This window comes from Trichechus manatus, unplaced genomic scaffold (genome assembly GCF_000243295.1).
Source record: "Trichechus manatus latirostris isolate Lorelei unplaced genomic scaffold, TriManLat1.0 scaffold00059, whole genome shotgun sequence".
Classification (NCBI taxonomy): Eukaryota; Metazoa; Chordata; class Mammalia; order Sirenia; family Trichechidae; genus Trichechus; species Trichechus manatus.
Genome location: NW_004443995.1, coordinates 6,271,455 through 6,288,979, shown reverse-complemented (window position 1 = coordinate 6,288,979; position 17,525 = coordinate 6,271,455). Strand labels below are relative to the sequence as shown.

General features: G+C 35.6%; 1 protein-coding gene across 5 annotated transcripts in view; it reads right to left on the bottom strand.

The window, feature by feature from the left end:
* The window catches only part of LRBA (LPS responsive beige-like anchor protein), an 840,314-nt gene that overhangs the window by 664,956 nt on the left and 157,833 nt on the right, over window positions 1-17,525 (bottom strand). For all 5 annotated transcript variants that reach the window (XM_023733554.1, XM_023733553.1, XM_023733556.1 and 2 more), the window contains exons 18-21: window positions 7,683-7,775; window positions 6,384-6,492; window positions 5,907-5,988; window positions 283-406 (exon numbers count right to left, since the gene is read on the bottom strand). In XM_023733554.1, coding sequence (XP_023589322.1) covers window positions 283-406; window positions 5,907-5,988; window positions 6,384-6,492; window positions 7,683-7,775 — 408 coding nt within the window. The remainder of the gene's footprint in view (window positions 1-282; window positions 407-5,906; window positions 5,989-6,383; window positions 6,493-7,682; window positions 7,776-17,525) is intronic.

The window sequence follows — 17,525 nt, the reverse complement described above, 5'->3', positions numbered from 1 at the left end:
GTTAACCAATGTCATAAAACAACATGTGTACTTCTGTTTCATGAGAAACTATTTGTTCTGTAAGCCTTCACCTGAAGTACAATAAAAAAAAAAAAACTTAAAAAAATAAAAAAAATGTGGTGATGAAAACTCTAATTTAACTGTATGGGACATGCATACCCTTAATGAAATAAGCATTATGGAAAATTCAGAATATTTTTAAAGCAATTTTTCTTAGACAAAATGGGCTTATACAATGGTAGACTTGAATACCGCAAATAAATGCTTTTTGATTCTGCTTACCTCCTGTTTTCTCTACTGTTATTAAAAAGTTTAATCATGTCAGAAAGAAAGGCTCTGCGAACCTCCATACTCTCTGCACGCTGGGGAGAATTTCGGAGCAGGGTCGCAATTACTTTCAGTATCTCTGCAAGACAGTTTATAAATAAGTAAAAACCAAACCACAACAAAAAAATTCATGACCGAAGGCCACTAATACATAGCAATTTCTTTAATTTCCCTAACATAAATATCTACTGAAAACACCCTCTTTAGAGTTATAAAAAAAAACATCATCCATAGAAAAGAATGGCAATACATTTACTAGCAAGCATCTATAAACAAGAAAGGGATTTTTTTTTTTAAATTCCATGACTTGAATGTGCAATGTAAAGCTAAATTTTAAATGATTAAAATAAAGTAAGTAAAATTATAAATGAACTAAATGATGGTGAAACTTCTGACAACTCTCCGTAGTCTCTGCCACATAGTAAAGTTCATCTAAAAAAACCCAGTGCAATCAAAACCTCAGAAAAAGAGAATAAATACCTAGCTCTTTCCATATCCTTTTCTTTATCACAGTGAATTTTAAAAGCTGTCAAGATTTCCATAATTTAAAAAGTAAAATTAGAGGCAAAAACCCTAAAGGAAATTAAAAACCTATTCAATCCCCTACCAAAGTCAAACAGAACTGGTCTTTTTTGTTGTTCTTTTTGTTTTCGCATTTCTCTGGCAGCTAATCATGTTTTGTGTTGTTTTTTAATAAAATTTACTGTTTTAGGTGAAAGTTTGCACAATAAATTAGGTTTCCCTTTAACAATTTTTATACAAATTGCTCTGTGCCACTGGTTACAATTTTCACAATGTGTCATCATTCTCATTATTTCCATTCTGTTTGTTCTGTTCCCATTGATCTAGCTTCCCTTCCCTCCTTGCCTTCTCATCTTTGCTTTTGGGTTCATGTTGACCATTTAGTCTCATATAGTTTAATTGTTTAAGGGAGAACATTACTCACAGCTAATAGTATTTATTTTATAAGCCAATCTATTATTTGGCAGAAAGGTGACCTGCAGAAATAGTTTCAATTCCAAGTTTAAAGAGTATCTTAGAGGCATAGTCTAGGGGGTGCCTATAATCTCTACTGGTCCAGTAGTGCTGGCCTTTTCTTAGGAATTTGAGTTTTGTACTACATTGTTCTTCCATTCTATCCAGACCTTCTATTGTGTCCTTGTTCAGAAGGGTCGGTAGCAGTAGCCAGGCACCATCTAGTTCTTCTGGTCTCAAGTAAAAGATGTTGTGGTTCATGTGGGCTATTAGCCCCGTGGACTAGTTTCTTCTTTGAGCCTTTGATGTCCTTATTGTCTTTTGCTCCATACAAGTAGAGACCAATAGCTGTACCTTAGATGGCCACTCACAAGCTTTTAAGACTCCAAATGCTACTCACCAAACTAGAATACAGAACATTATCTTTGTGAATTATGTTATCTCAGTTGACTAAGTTGTTTCCCAAGACTATGGTCCCAAGCCTTTTGACCCAGTAAACTAATCCCATAAGTTGTCTGGCTGTGTCTAGGAAGCTTCCATAACTGTGCCTACATGGCTTTTTATATATGTGAATATACATGCAACATATACATACATGTATACATATGCCTACAGATACACTATACATGCATATGCATTTAATTGCATATGCTTTCCTATACACATATATGCATCCATATCAACCTACGTAACAACACACATATTTTCTGGTTGTTGTTACTGTTGTTGCAAAACTGTATGTGTTATAGCATTTACTGAAATTGTCCCTTTTCCTCGTGTAGTTTAGTGTCTTTAATTACCTTAGTCAAGTTGTGCTGACTTGATCCATATCTGGGATTATCTTTCCCATCACCAAAAATAACAAGTATCTACTATCCAGAAAGTGATTCCCCCTCCCTCTTCCTCCCATCCCTGGTAACCATCAAAAAGCTTGCTTTCTGTCTGTGTATCTATTCTTGACTTTTTATAATAGCGGGACTATACAATATTTGGCCTTTTGTGATTGACTTATTTCACTCAGCATAATGTCCTCCAGATTCATCCATGTTATGTTTCACAGACTCCTCGTTCTTTATAGTTGCATAGTATTCCACTGTACAGATGTACCACAGTTTGTTTATTCATTCATCCACTGATGGGCACTTAGGTTGTCTCCATCTTTTTGCTATTGTGAATACTGCTGCAACCAACATAGGTATGCATTCATGTCACTGTTCTTATGTGTCTAGGATACACACCTAAGAGTGGGATTGCTGGTTCATAAGGTATTTCTATTTCTAGCTTTTTGAAGAAGTGCCATACTGTTTTCCACAGTGGCTGTACCATTTTACAATCTCACCAGCAAAGCAGCGTGTAAGAGCTCCACTCTCCTACAACCTTGACAGCATTGTTGTTTTCTGTTTTTTTGATCACTGCCATTTTTCCAGAGGTGAGATGGTATCTCATTGTAGCTTAGATTTGCATCTCTCTAATGGCTAATGAAGGAGCGCTGGTGGTGCAGTGGTTTAAGCACTCACTGCTAACCAGAAGTTCAGCAGTTTGAACCCACTAGCCACTCCATGGAAGACAGATGTGGCAGTCTGCTTCCATGAAGATTTACAGCCTTGGAAACCCTATGGGACAGTTCTACTCTATGCTATAGGATCACTATAAGTCAGAGTTGACTTGTCGGCAAAAAGTTTGGTTTGGTTTGGTTTGGTAATGGCTAATGATCCTGAGCATCCTTTCATGTATTTGTTGGCTGCCTGAATGTCCTCTGGTGGTATCTGTTCATGTCCTTTGCCCATTTTTTGATTCGATTGTCGGTCTTTTTGTTGTTGAGTTGTTTAAGTTTTCTATATATTTTAAAGATTAGACCCATATCAGATATGTCGTTGCCAAAGATCTTTTCCTAGTGCGTAGGTTCCCTTTTTATTCTCTTTGTAAAGTCTTTTGAGGAGCCTAAGTATTTAATTTTTAGGAGGTCATACTTATCTATTTATCCTCTGTCATTTGTGCATTTTCAGTTTTGTCTGATAGACCATTTATGCTGAAAATTAGGTCCCATAATTTTGACATTATGTTATTTTCCAGGGACTTCGTAATTTTCGCCTTAACATAAAAGTCTTGGATCCATTTTAAGTTAGTTTTTGTGCCTGGTGTGAGGTACGGATCTTCATTAATTTTTCTGCATACGGATATCCAGTCTGGCCAGCACCATTTGTTAGAAAGACTGGTTCTTCCCCATTTAATGGACTTCAACCTTTTGTTGAAGATCAGTTGCCCACAGATGGACAGACTAACTTCTGGGTTCTCAATTCCACTCCATTGGTCTACATGTTTGTCACTGAACCAGTACCAGGCTATTTGATTACCGTGGCTATATAGAAAGTTTTGAGATCAGGAAGTGTGAGGCCTCCTCCTTTATTTTTCTTCAATATTGCTTTAGCTATTCAAGGCTTCCTTCATTTCCATATAAAGTTGAAGATTAGTTTTTCCATTTCATTAAAGAATGTTGGGATTTGGATCGGGATTGCATTGTATCTATAGATCACTTTTGGTAGTATTAACATTTTCACAATGTTAAGTCTTCTGATCCATAAGCGTGGAATGTTTTTCCATTTATGTAGCTCTCTTAGTTTCCTGCAGTAGTGCTTTATAGTTTTCCTTGTATAAGTCTTTTACATGCCTGGTTAGGTTTATTCCTAGGTGTTTTATCCTTTTAGGGCCTACTGTAAACAGTACAGATTTCTTGATTTTCTTTACAGAGTCCTCTTTGTTAGTGTAAAGGAACCCAACTGATATTTGTGTATTATCTTGTACCCTGCCGACTTTAATGGTCTTAGTATGTAATTGTCTAAATTCCCAGTACTTAGCTTTTTAAAAAAATCTTTTAAAGTATGTACTTCAATCTAGAACTTTACAGATAAGAAACATAAAGAGAGCTATAACCCTAAATTTAAAATTAAATATTGAATTTTAGCCAAATTAAAAATTTGTGAATTCTAAACCAGTGAAGGATTTTAGTTATTCTGAAGCAGTAGTTTATTTTTTATAACAGCAAATACGAAGATACTTTGTCATAAAATTAATGATATAATTTCTAAACTCTTCTAATGACAAATTCAATATTTTTCTAGCAGAATAATGATTACAATGATAACCATCATCATCATATCATCATCAATGTCACCATCATCATAATATCATCAGTGTCACTGATGATAATGATAATAACTACTAATTTTTGAGGACATACTCTCATTAAACACCATTTTAAAAAAACACATGCATTAACTCATTTAATCCTTACACAATGATAGACATTATTACCCTAATTTTAGAGATAAGAAAACTAAGGTACAAAGAAACTAAGTAATTTACTCAAAGTCGCAGAGCTAGTTAAGACATATAACAAAGATTTCCAACCCAGGCTGCCTGTATCTTTAACTATCATATATAACCAAACAAAATCAATTGCCACTGAGTCTATTTCAACACATGGAGACCCCATGTGCTACAAAATAGATCTGCTTCATAGGGTCTTACTAGCTGTAATCTTTACAGAAACAGATCACCACATCTTTCTTCCATGGTGCCACTGGGTGGTTCAAACCACCAATCTTTAGGTTAATCAACAAGCACAAACCGTTTGTGCCACCCAGGGACCTTCAACCACCATATACATACTGCTTAGATTTTCTGAGCTGGTATAACCCAAAAAATCAACCCACTGCCGTCAAGTCGATTCTAGCCTATAGGACAGGGTAGAACTGCCACCCCATACGGTTTCCAAGGAGCAGCTGGTCGATTCGAACTGCTGACCTTTTGGTTAGGAGCCACAGCTCCTAACCACTGCGCCACCAGGGCTCTGCAGATAATATATTCAAAAATTCTTACTTCAGTAAGTCATCTTCCTTACAATGTATATTACGTATATAATATACAAAATTTAAATATACGTATAAATTCAGAGTTTTTCCTTTTCTCACTCTCTAAAATGATACCATGTCTCTCTGAAGGCTGAGGAAATTTTAAAATATAGAGCCATGTGTTTTTAAAACTAGCACTGAAACTGAGTACTACACACACAAACACACATCACCACAAAACAAATTCAAAACTCTACAAACCAGTTATTTTAATGACATGGTTTAAAAAGGCAAGATGAAAAATGTGCACTTTGTACAATTGCTTAAGAACTCGAAATATCAAAAGAAAAGATTATTCAACAAGAATATATTCTGAAACAATGAAGACAGTTATTTTTCCATTCCAAATTTGGTATTCTTATACTGACAGTAACTTAAGATGAGAACTACATCCATGACTCATATAATTCAGTCTGACATCACTAAGTAATGCAGTCAGAGGTTTGCTGAAAATCTCAAAGTATATTAATTCAAGATCTTATGCATATAATTCTTCAAAACCTTCATAAACATTTCCATACAACCAATGGTCAATTTGACATTATATTCAACATAAAACTAGTTATTATATCATTGTGCCTAATAAAATATGCATCTAACAATTTTTTACAACAATATCAACTTAAGGTTTTTCATAGTGACCTTTTTTTAAATAGCAAAACAGTTTTTTTTTTTAGTATATAAAATACATACGAGGATTCTGTATCTTTACTGAAGAATCTGGATCTGGGTGTTGTTTATGTATCACCTGAGTACAAATCTGTTCTATAAGAATCTACAGAAGACAATAGATTATATTAGCATAACCACTGTATTAGCATCACCGTTAATCTACTTTAAGTACAATACTAATCACAATCTAGTATATAGTCAAATAGTATCATGTTGAATATCTTCTGCATAATATAAAATTAAGAACTTCAAAATTATAACTCAATTTTTACTAAATTATAAAATCAGAAATCAAATACTCAATGTAGGATACACATAAACAGATTACCACACTGTTTAAAAGATAAAAATGCAGACACGTTTCTTTTACATAGTAATTTCAAAATTTTAGATCACAAATTTAAATGATCTTATTTAATGTCAGCTCAATCATACAGGCATTTTCATAATAAAGCCTTCAAAGAAATTATTAAAATTAAATTCTAACTACATTCTTACCTCAAACAAGACATTATATGTGGTCATTGTGATTAAATTTGTCTGAAGCATGAGTCTTTCAGCTAGCAATGAAAACAGTCCATGCCCAAGCATGACTTCAGCTTTTCTCCTACAATTACAGGAAAAGAAATGATCAAATGTAGATTTTTTTTTTAGTCTACACTATTCAACATCAACGTTGGATAAAAGAGACAAAAAGCTTTTCACATTACCAATAAATTCCAACTCAAAAATTCTCCCCAATTTTCTTCCACCTAGAGTCATTAAGGCTGCAAAATTTTAAATAAAGAAATACTAACTACAATATAAGCACAGCTAAAGTTTAAAAAAAAAACACAAGATTAGCTATGCCACAGTACAACAAAGAACTCCCACCAATATCCTCAGAGCAATTATTTATTTCAGTAGTTGCCACTATTCCGCAGCACTAAGCTAGGCTTTACTACAGATAATCTAAAGCACAGTAAGTAGTTAAGTAGAAGAGCAATACAGAAGAAATCTAAAGAAATGAAAAGAGTGAATATTATGAAGATATATGTACCAAAATTAAACTTCTAAGCATAAATTTAGAAACCAAAGCATCGCAAGTTTTAGTTCTACTACCCTTAGGATCAGCAAAATTTTTAAATAAAGCGCTAGACAGTAAATATTTTCGTTTTTGTGGACCATATGGTCTCTGTCGCAGCCACTCAACTCTGTCGTTCTATCTCAAAAGGAGTCATAGAGAAATGACTGTGGTAGCATCACAATAAAACTTTATTTACAAAAACAGGTAGCCAGCTGGATTCAGCCCCAAGGGCCACAGTTTCCCAAACCCTGTTCAACACCAAAAACTGTTTAATTTTATAATAAACTAATTCTGCTACCACTAACAATGGGTAGGGTATGAGTATTGTCAGCTAGAAAAAATAAGTATGGGGAGTTTCAGTTGTTAGTTATATGTATTATATATACTATAGCAAAGCACACGGTATGGCAAACACCCTGGTTAATACATCAGCTTTATAGTACAGATAAAGCAAATGATGATCAAGCCACCTGAAATGAAGCTTCCATAAGTTTCTAGATTCAGTTTATTGAAACTTACTCTCAAAATGAACACAAAATAAATGAATGATTTAAATAATTTTCATATAAACAACGGATTTTTAAAGTATGTTGGTAGTTACACCATTATATTTATTCAGCATTTTATGAACAAAAATAAAGACTAAAGGAAGTACAAAAATGCTATTCCACAGATTTATAAAACAAATAAACAATATACAATAGTCCATTTTAGATTTCATGTATACTCACTTTGGAGGCAGGTGTTTTAAAAAATAGCCCATTGCCTTGAGAGCTTGTACTCTGATTCCCTCGCTTTTGGATGCCAGAAGTTTATAGATAACCCTGAATAAGTAAACATTTAAAACAAAGTACTGTATATATTTGAAAAGCACAAGTTTAAGTTATAAATATAAATATTTTCTCATATTATTATAAACCTAATTTCAAGATACAGTGAATTTAAGACACAACCCTAGAATATGAAAACCCACTAATCTCACACTAGCTATATAGTTCTTTTTAATGAAGGTCAATAAATGAAAAACAATTCAGGGGTGTTAATGTTTTCAAAACTTCAACAAGAATGTGAGCATTAAACTAAATAAGCCATATTCTTTCAAATTGGATAATTTATCAATTCAGGGCATAAGATACATAATTCAGGAAAAAGAGTAACTTTCTATGCACAAACATATAAAACTGTATGGCATAAAGCTGGCTTTGAAACACCTTTTTTTTCCCTCTCTCTCTGCCACAGGCTTACCAATGCCCTTTGGAGGTTATCAACACTGTAAAAGGAAAGTCAATAACAACAAAGAAATTTCTGTTTAATGGCAGCACATATTAAAATTTGTAACAATTATCACCATGGAAAGTAAGGCAACAAGCTAGTAATGAATAATAATCAGAAATATTTACAAAGGTAAAAAGATTGAAAGACAAACAACCACTAAAAATAAATAACACATTCACTTCACAAACATTAGATAGCAATCTAATTACATTTAAAAAATAAAATCTCTAACGTCCTTCAGCCACAGACGACTGACTTATAAAAGTTAAATTCAATTGAATCATTGTAGCATTTCCTTACTCATAAAGATTTAGAATAAAAATAAAAATCAGAAACTTCTGTGATTACTTCTTCAAAAATAATTTAATGTTTCAACCACCCTTCGGTATAAAAATTGGAATGTTTGATAACTAAGGCTGAAAAAATAGAGAAATTATGGGGAAAAAAGGAAAAATTTTTCATCCTCTAATGATCAACAGAAAAGTAAAAACATAAAAATAAGTTTCTTTTAAAATATGAATTAAATGTATCCAGGCCCATAATGCATTCTAAAGTTATACAATGAGATATCTGAAATTAACTATTTTTAATTCAAATATTAGTACCAAAACTGTAACTGTCAATAATTAGGACAATACTATCATGTTGTTGGTAAATTTCTTTTTCTTCAATGTTACATCGTTTATTAAGCAAAAATGCATAAAATAGTCTGTAAAACATTAATATTGGTTTAATGTTGGTGTTAGCTGCTATCTAGTCAGCTCTGACTAATGGTAACCTTATGTGTAACAGAATGAAACATGGCCCACTCCTGTGCCATCTTCATGATCATTGGTATGTTTGAGTCCATTATTGCATCTATTGCATAGTACTTTCCAACAACCTAGGGGACTCATCTTCCAGCAATAATCAGACAACAATCTCTAGTAATCCACAGGGTTTTTGTTGGCTAATTTTCAGAAGCAGATCACCAGACCTTTTTCCGAGGCTGTCTTATACTGGAAGTTCTGCTGCTATCTATCCATAATGGGTGGCCCTGCTGGTATTTAAAATACCAGTGGCAAAGCTTCCTTCCAGCATCACAGCAACACACAAGTCACCACAGTATGACAAACTGACAGATGAGCGGTAGATAACTAAAACAGTACTCTAAGAATATTTTAACGTATCAAAAACCTATGCTTGCTATAGCTTAAATTAACAAAAATCTTTGGCTAAAATTTCAATTATTTCATCAAAAGATACACCACAAATGCTACAGTCTAATTATTTTCAAATAATGTCTTATTAGGACTAATAATGTAAGAAGATCAAAAGGCCTTGACCTGCATCTATGAACTTAATATTTATCCTATAATAATTTTTAAGTGTTGAACATTTCTGACCAAAGCAGAATCCAACTGGTTTATTTTATCTGTTAATCTTAAACAGTAAATTCTGTAAAAGTTAACTGGGCCTATTTTGCTTTTTAACCAGTTTAATCCCTATTTAACAAAAAATTCTTCTCACATTACATGGAAAAAAAATCTGTAGTGTTTTAATGACACTTGTTTACTTTTATAATTATAAAAAAATTATAAATACATATACATATCTCTGTGAGAATAAAGAGAACAGCATAAAGAAGGTAATAAAAGTAATCTACAAGAAACACTTAAAATCTGTGAATGTTTTCACACAATCTGTTTTACTCTGATCACACATATAAAGAAATTTGAATCAGTATTCCATATAGATCTATTTTCTTCACTGGAACACACTATGGTATATAACTATGGAATTTCCAATAAAGAAAATATAATTCAGGAAATAGAAACACCCAAAGATAACTGGAATAGGAACAGATTATCTCAATAATAGGAGCCCTGGTGACACAGTGGTTAAAAGCTCAGCTGCTAACCAAAAGGTCGGCAGTTTGAATCCCCAAATGCTCCTTGGATACCATATAAGACAGTTCTACTCTGTCCTATAGAGTTGTTATGAGTTGTAATCAATTCAGAGGTAACATGTTTTATCCCAGTAATTAAAAGGATATTAAAAATATGATAAAAGCTCATTAAAGTAGAATCCAAAATTTTAAAAATCACAACATTTTAATCCGGGCATATGAGGTGATTGATACTGTGTCAGAAAACATAGTCAATTCTGAGGATGGGTAACTGTTCCAAGATGGTGAACTAAGATAAATATTTGAGATAAATTTCAATTATTAGAAGGTAAAACACAATTTATATTTAAGAAATTAATGTGAAATATTTTGTCATTTGCTGGAAAATAAATTATCACTCATAATTTGAAAATGCTACTAACTACTATGATGTAATTTGGCATCACTATATTATCTTGTGCCAGTAAAGACTACCCTCCCTCCTTCTCCATTTAAACAAAGTAATATTTTGTTTATACACCACCCCAACTGACTTTCAGTTAATATGAAATCTTGACTAAATCTACCTCTGTTCTTTTCACATTGTTGTTATTGGGTGCCATTGAGTCAATTTTGACTCACAGCAACAATTATGGTATTATATAGGTATACACCAACATAACCCTAAACAGGCACTGAAATAATCAGGCAATACTCAATTTAAGTTCTGTTTCTATCCTTCTTTCTTTTAGATCATCAAAAAAGAAAATCCAAAATTTAAAACATTTCATTCTAAATTTTTGGACTGAAGAAATCTTTCCAAAGAATTCCAACTTAAAGGAATTTTCTATTATTCCCAAGTTATTTTAATCTATATACTTAATACAAATATTTAATGTCTTTTTTGTCTTATGTTTCAAAGTAATTAAATTTCATTTGTGGTTGTCAGGTGCCGTCGAGTCAGTTGCAACTCATAGCAACCCTATATACAACAGACACTGCCCTGTCCTACACCATCCTTAAAATCCTTGCTATGTTTGAGCCCACTGTTACAGACACTGTGTCAATCCATCTCATTGAGGGTCTGCCTCTTTTTTGCTGACCTTCTACTTTACCAAGCATGATGTCCTTCTGCAGAGACAGGTCCCTCCTGATAACATGTCCAAAGTACTTTAGACGAAGTCTCCCCATCCTCGCTTCGAAGAAGCATTCTGGCTATAGTTCTTCCAAGACAGATTTGTTCATTCTTCTGGCAGTTCACAGTATATTCAATATTGTTTGCCAACACCATAACTCAAAGGCAATTCTTAATCCTCAAGGTGATATCTTTGCTTTTGAACACTTTAAAAAGGTCTTTTACAGCAGATTTGCCCAATGCATTGTGTCCTTTGATTTCTTGACTGCTGCCTCCATGAGCACTGACTGTGAATCCAAGTAAAATGAAATCCTTGACAACTTCAACATTTTCTTTGTTTATCATGATGTTGCTTATTGGTCCAGTAATGAGAATTGCTATTTTCTTTATGTTGAGGTGTAATCCATACTGAAGGCTGTAGTCTTTGATCTTCATCAGTAAGTGCTTCAAGTCCTCTCCGCTTTCAGCAAGCAAGGTTGTGTCATCTGCATACTGCAGGTTAGCAGTCTTCCTCCAGTCCTGATGCTGCCTTCTTCATCACATAGTCCAGCTTATCAGATTATTTTCTTAGCATACAGGTTGAAAAGTATGGTGAAAGGATACAACCCTGACGTACACCTTTCCTAATTTTAAACCACACCGTATCCTCTGGTTCTGTTTCAACGACTGCCTCTATGTAAGGTTCCTCATGAGCACAATTAAACCAAAACCAAACCTGCTGCAATCAAGTCAATTCTGACTTATAGCGGCCATATAGGACAGAGTAGAAACTGCCTCATAGGGTTTCCAAGGAGCAGCTGGAGGATTCGAACTGCCAACCTTTCGGTTAGCAGGCTAACGCTTAACCACTCAGCCCCCAGGGCTCCATAAGCACAATTACATGCTCTGAACTCCCGTTCTTTGAAATGTTAACCATAATTTCTTATGACCCATACAGTCGAACGCCTTTGCATAGTCAATTAAACACAGGTAAACATCTTTCTGGTATTCTCTGTTTTCAGCCAAGATCCATCTAACATCAGCAATGATATCCTTCCTTCCACGTCCTCTTCTGAATCTGGCTTGAATTTCTGGCAATTCCTGTCGACGTACTGCCGTTTTGAATTCTCTTAAGCATAATTTTACTTGCATGTTGATATTAATGATATTGTTTGATAATTTCTGCATTCCACTGGATCACATTTCTTTGGAATGGGTACAAATATGGATCTCTTCCAGTAGGTTGGCCAGGTAGCTGTCTTCCAAATCTCTTGTAGTAATAATTTCTTTGGCGAAGAAAAATAATGATTTCACTTAGGTAATACTTATTCTTCACATATCTATATACTAGCCCAAATTAGGAAAATACCAAAAATTAAAACATAGTATAAAAACAAAAAGGGGCAAAGAACTTTCACCAATAGCAACATAAAGAGATCAACATTTTTCCTCACCAAAAAAGACATGTATAAAATGGGACAAAACTGTCATACGAAACCATTTCAAGGCACTGAAAATTGACCTGAAGAATACAACAAATTGAGAAGTGTTTATTCTTCAGAAAATTGTTAAAGTTTCAGATAAGAAGATCAGGAAATCAGTGGTGTTCCTGATGGGACTACCCCAATCACCAGTTCAAATTTAGTTGGTGAGAACTGTAGTAATACCAGTTTAGGGATGGAAGGAAAAATCAGCAGTGTTGCTTTCAGAGGGGGAAGACCTGATTCAGGGCAAAGGATGAAAACCTCAGCACTCCAGCCAGAAGTCGTAGACTTGGTTACAAACAAATGGGAAAAACCCACAGCTATGGTACAATAAAGTTGCAGTCACAGTTCAGGGTGAGTGGCAGACCAGGCAGAAATTTACCAAGGAGACGCTAGAAATAAAAGAGTTAGAGCAGGGTTGAGTAAAGCTCTTCTGACATCCCTAGCAGACTGGAAAATTACATATTTACTGGCTGATCTGAGGAATCCAGCAAAAAGTGAAAGCCAAAAGAGACTTGAGAACTGACTGTAATTTTGAATGTAATCTCCACCCACACAGAGACCAATGAGCAAATGGTCTACACCCTATGGGCTCAAGATGCTTCAGCACAACCTCTGCTTAAATGACCTCTAAGATACATAGAAACACATGGGATCCTAAGTGTCATGTTAAAAAAGAAAATGTATGAAAATATTGAGCAGAAAAATCACAAACTGCACATCATACAGAAAACACATTCTATAAACAGCATCCAGAGTAGCTACAGTATTTACTCAAAATGGCCAGTTTTCAACCAAAATTACTAAAATGCAAAGAAACAGAAAAGTATCACACATATTCATGAAAACGGCAGTCAATCAAAACTGACTGAATGAGTTCAAATGCTTAACTTACCAGAATTTAAAGTAACTATAATAAATATGTTCAACAAAGTATAAGACACTATGTTCAAATACTTAAAATAGGTTAACTGTGGGTTAACAAATAGGGAATCTCAATAAATAAGAGCTATAAAAAGAATCGAAAGGAAATTATGGAATTGAAAAGTACAGTAAGAATACTGAAAAAATTCACTAGAGGTATCCAACAGCAGAATCAGATGTCAGAAGAATCAGTGAACTTTAAAAGCAAAAAATAGAAATTATCCAATCTGAAGAAAAGAAGAAAAAAACTGGAAAATAACTTAAACTCTCAAAGACCTGTGAGACAACGTAAAGTGTTCCAACATAGGTGTAATGAGAGGAGCCAAAGAGAAAATTGGAGCAAAAAATAATACACAAATATAGATAAATACACACAGATACATATATACACATACACACATATATATACATATATATATATATGAAGACATAAAGGCCAAACACTGCCAAACATGATGAAAACATTAACTTACAGATCCAAGAACTCAATAAATTCCTAATAAAATAAAAACAAAGAGAACTACAACTAAACACAAAATAGTCAAACTGCTGATATTCAAACAACAAAGAAAAAGTCTTGAAAGCAGAAAGAAAAAAATGACTCCTGACATATAGGAAAACAGCAGTGCAATTAATGGCTAATTTCTCAGAAAAAAAAAATAGAGGCCAAAAGTCATTGGAACGATAGGCAAGATGCTAAAAAAATAAACTGTATCCATATCCAGTGAAACTATCCTCCAAAAGTGAAGGCAAATAAAAGTATTCCCAGATGAACAAAGACTGAGAAAATTCATTGCTAGCAGACATGCCTTACAAGAAATAATTCATGCCATTAGATGAAAGGAAATACAATAACAATGTGTAACAATTAAATTTTTTTTTTTTAAACTTTAAAAAATCAACAGGGGCATTCTGGTTTGAAGAAGATCGAGTAAGCCCAATGCAGCCTCTCTATCCTACAGATTACAACTAAAAACTATGGGGAAAAAATATATACTTATAAAGCAACTTCTTAAGAACCTGAACACTAAACAAAAGCAGATGCATTGTGAAGGGAAGTTAAAATTTGAAGACACTATCCATATGGAGATAAGATTCTCATGTTTTTCTTTTCCCATGTGATTTGACCCAAAAGTGGGCCCCTGTCACAGAATTTGGTGTCAGAAGCTCAGGTGGCTAACTTCTTAGAAAAACTGTCTTTTTAAGCAGAGGAAGTAGGAAAATAGATTCCCACAGGCTGGAGAACGTGTGGGGAATCCAGAATAGGACAGAGCTAGAGAGACAGACCCCCTAAATCTGTTTAAAAACCTACAAAAGTACCCAAAAGGTACACATGCACAGGACACATTCAAACCAGAGTAGCCAAAGCTTTGTAAATTGAAATCAGATTTCAACTACCACCCAATTCTCAGACTAATCCCTGAGTGGTACATGTATGAAAAAGACCCAAAACAGGAAAACTGACACTTGGAAAATTAAGTGAACTTGAAACCACCACCCAGAGGCTAGATAGAAATTGCAGTCTCACACTTACCAAGTTCACTGCTTGCTAAAATAAAACCAAAAAAAAAAAACGAACACTCTTCAAAGGAGTATAACAGAACCCACAGTTCACAAAAAGACAATATTCACAATGCCTAGGATACACTCAGAATTTACACGCAAAGAATCAGGAAAATGTGATCATTTCTCACAGGAAAAGACGACTAACAGATGCTAATGAAATGGGCAAATCGTTAGAATCATCACATAAGACTCTAAGGGAGGTTTTATAACTATGCTCTGGTGGGTAAAGGTAAACACAGTCTAAATGTATCAAAAGACACAAGTTGTCATTCAAAAGTAAACAAAAAGAGGAGTTCTGGCAAAATGGTGCTTTAGGCAGAAGCACCATGCCGTCCCTCCACAGCAAAGATCCGAACAACTAAGCTGAACAGAGAATACAACACTCCTGAAACCCTAAACCATCAAATGAAGAGATAAAGAACTCAGCCAAGCACAAAATCTAGTGAGAAAACTGACAGAGAATGGAGAGCGACGAGAGATTCAGGCAGAGGTCCCCTACCAGCTAATGCAGTGCGGATCCACCATCTTCGACTCCTATCGGAGACCAGCAAGTAGGGGTACGAGAAAGCAGCCTCACGGAGTGTCCAGCAGGAGACAAAACAACCAGTAATTTGCAGTGTGCGCTTTCCCACCCCCAACCCCTCTTCACCCCAGCTCGGCCTCCTCTGCTTCCCGCAGCCACAGTCTCTTGACCGGGAAGCGCCGGCTGCTTGGATTCCACACAACCAAGCGGGCGGCTCTCTGGGTGCCATTTGTTGGCTGCTAGTATTGCTTCTTTTTTTCTACTTCTTTTCATTTCTCACTTGCCTCTTCTCACCTCCCCCTCCTTTCACTTGAGTGCCTGGCTCCATGCGCCATCTTTGGTTTTTCCTGAGGGGCTGCAGAGCGCCGGCAATTTGTGATATACGCTTTCCCACTCTCCACCCTTCTTCACCCACACTCGGCCTCCTCTGATTCCCGCGGACACAGTCTCTTGTCCAGAAACACCGGCCCGCACTAGCTGGCTCTCTGAGTGCCATTTGTTGGCTGCTGGTATTGCTTTTTTTTTTTTTTCCTGCTTCTTTTGATTTCTTCCTTGCCTCTCGCTGCCTCCCCCTCCTTTCGCTCGAATCCCTGGCACCGTGAGCCATCTTTGCTTCTTCCTGAGGGGCTGTGGAGCTCCATTCGAGTGTGGAGCTGCTTCCCGGTCTGGGCTACCGCACTGGTGGGCTCCCGGGGCTTTTGTTTGTTTTGAATTGTTCGTTTCTTTTCTTTTCCTTTTCTTGAGTTGGGAGCCCTTTCTGGCCAGGAGGAGCTGTGTGACAAGGAACTCCCATTCAGCTTCCACAGACGTGCAGAGGGATCCCTGAGAACATTTCTTTTTTTGTTGTGTTTTCTTTTTTCTTTCTGTTTTTTTGGAGGGCCTTTCTTGTTCATTTTTTTTTTAATTTGTTTTGTTTTCTTTTCCCTCTTTTTCCCTTTTTCTCTTTCTTCATTGCTCAGTTTCTCATCTCTCTGTATCTTCCTTCTCTTTCTCATCCCTGAATACCAGGCGTTCTATGCCTCTGTACCTTCTGACCAGGCTGTACGGCAACACCTGAGACCAACTTCCCCAGAGCTCACAGCTGCATCGGTGGGATCCCTGAGAACGCTGCGGTTCCTTAACCTTTCTGGTTTTTATTTACTTATTCTTTACTTTTCTTCCTCTTTCCCTTTCTGTTTTTCTCCATTTCATAGTCTCTCATCTCTCCATGCCAAAGGCAAGCTCCCCTAGCCTTCTTTTTTGTTTGTTTCTATATTTTTGGCTCCTGTTCCTCTCTCCTCTCTCCCATATCCATCTTAGCTCCACAGATAACCATCTCCCCGCTGCATCCTGCCTACCTGCACCGTGCGCTTGACATCACACCAACAAGCAGCACAGGCATGGCCTACTGGAACCTGCCCTGCACTGACTACCAACCCGCTCTGGTGGCTATAGTAAGTGCCACAAACAACCCGTCCCAGTAACTCCTCTTCATCTAGACGTGCCCTGCTGTACCACAGCTGAGTGACTGACCCTGCCAGTTGGAGAAGGAGGCAAAAAGTATCATCCACACAGACGAGCAAAAAACAAAGAACACACAGTCCGCCTGCTCAGACATAGTCAATTTTTTTTTCTAAAAAAGGGACAAAACAAACAAATCTACAATCAATAAACAAGAAACATAACTACTGAACGCCCCGAAAACAGCAGACAATATCAAAACATTTACCAAAACATGACCGGATGGTTCCAGTAGGTGTCCAAAATAAAACACCAGATGACTATCCTCTGGAAGAAAATGCACTAGAACTACCTGATAGGGAATTCAAATCTCTAATACTC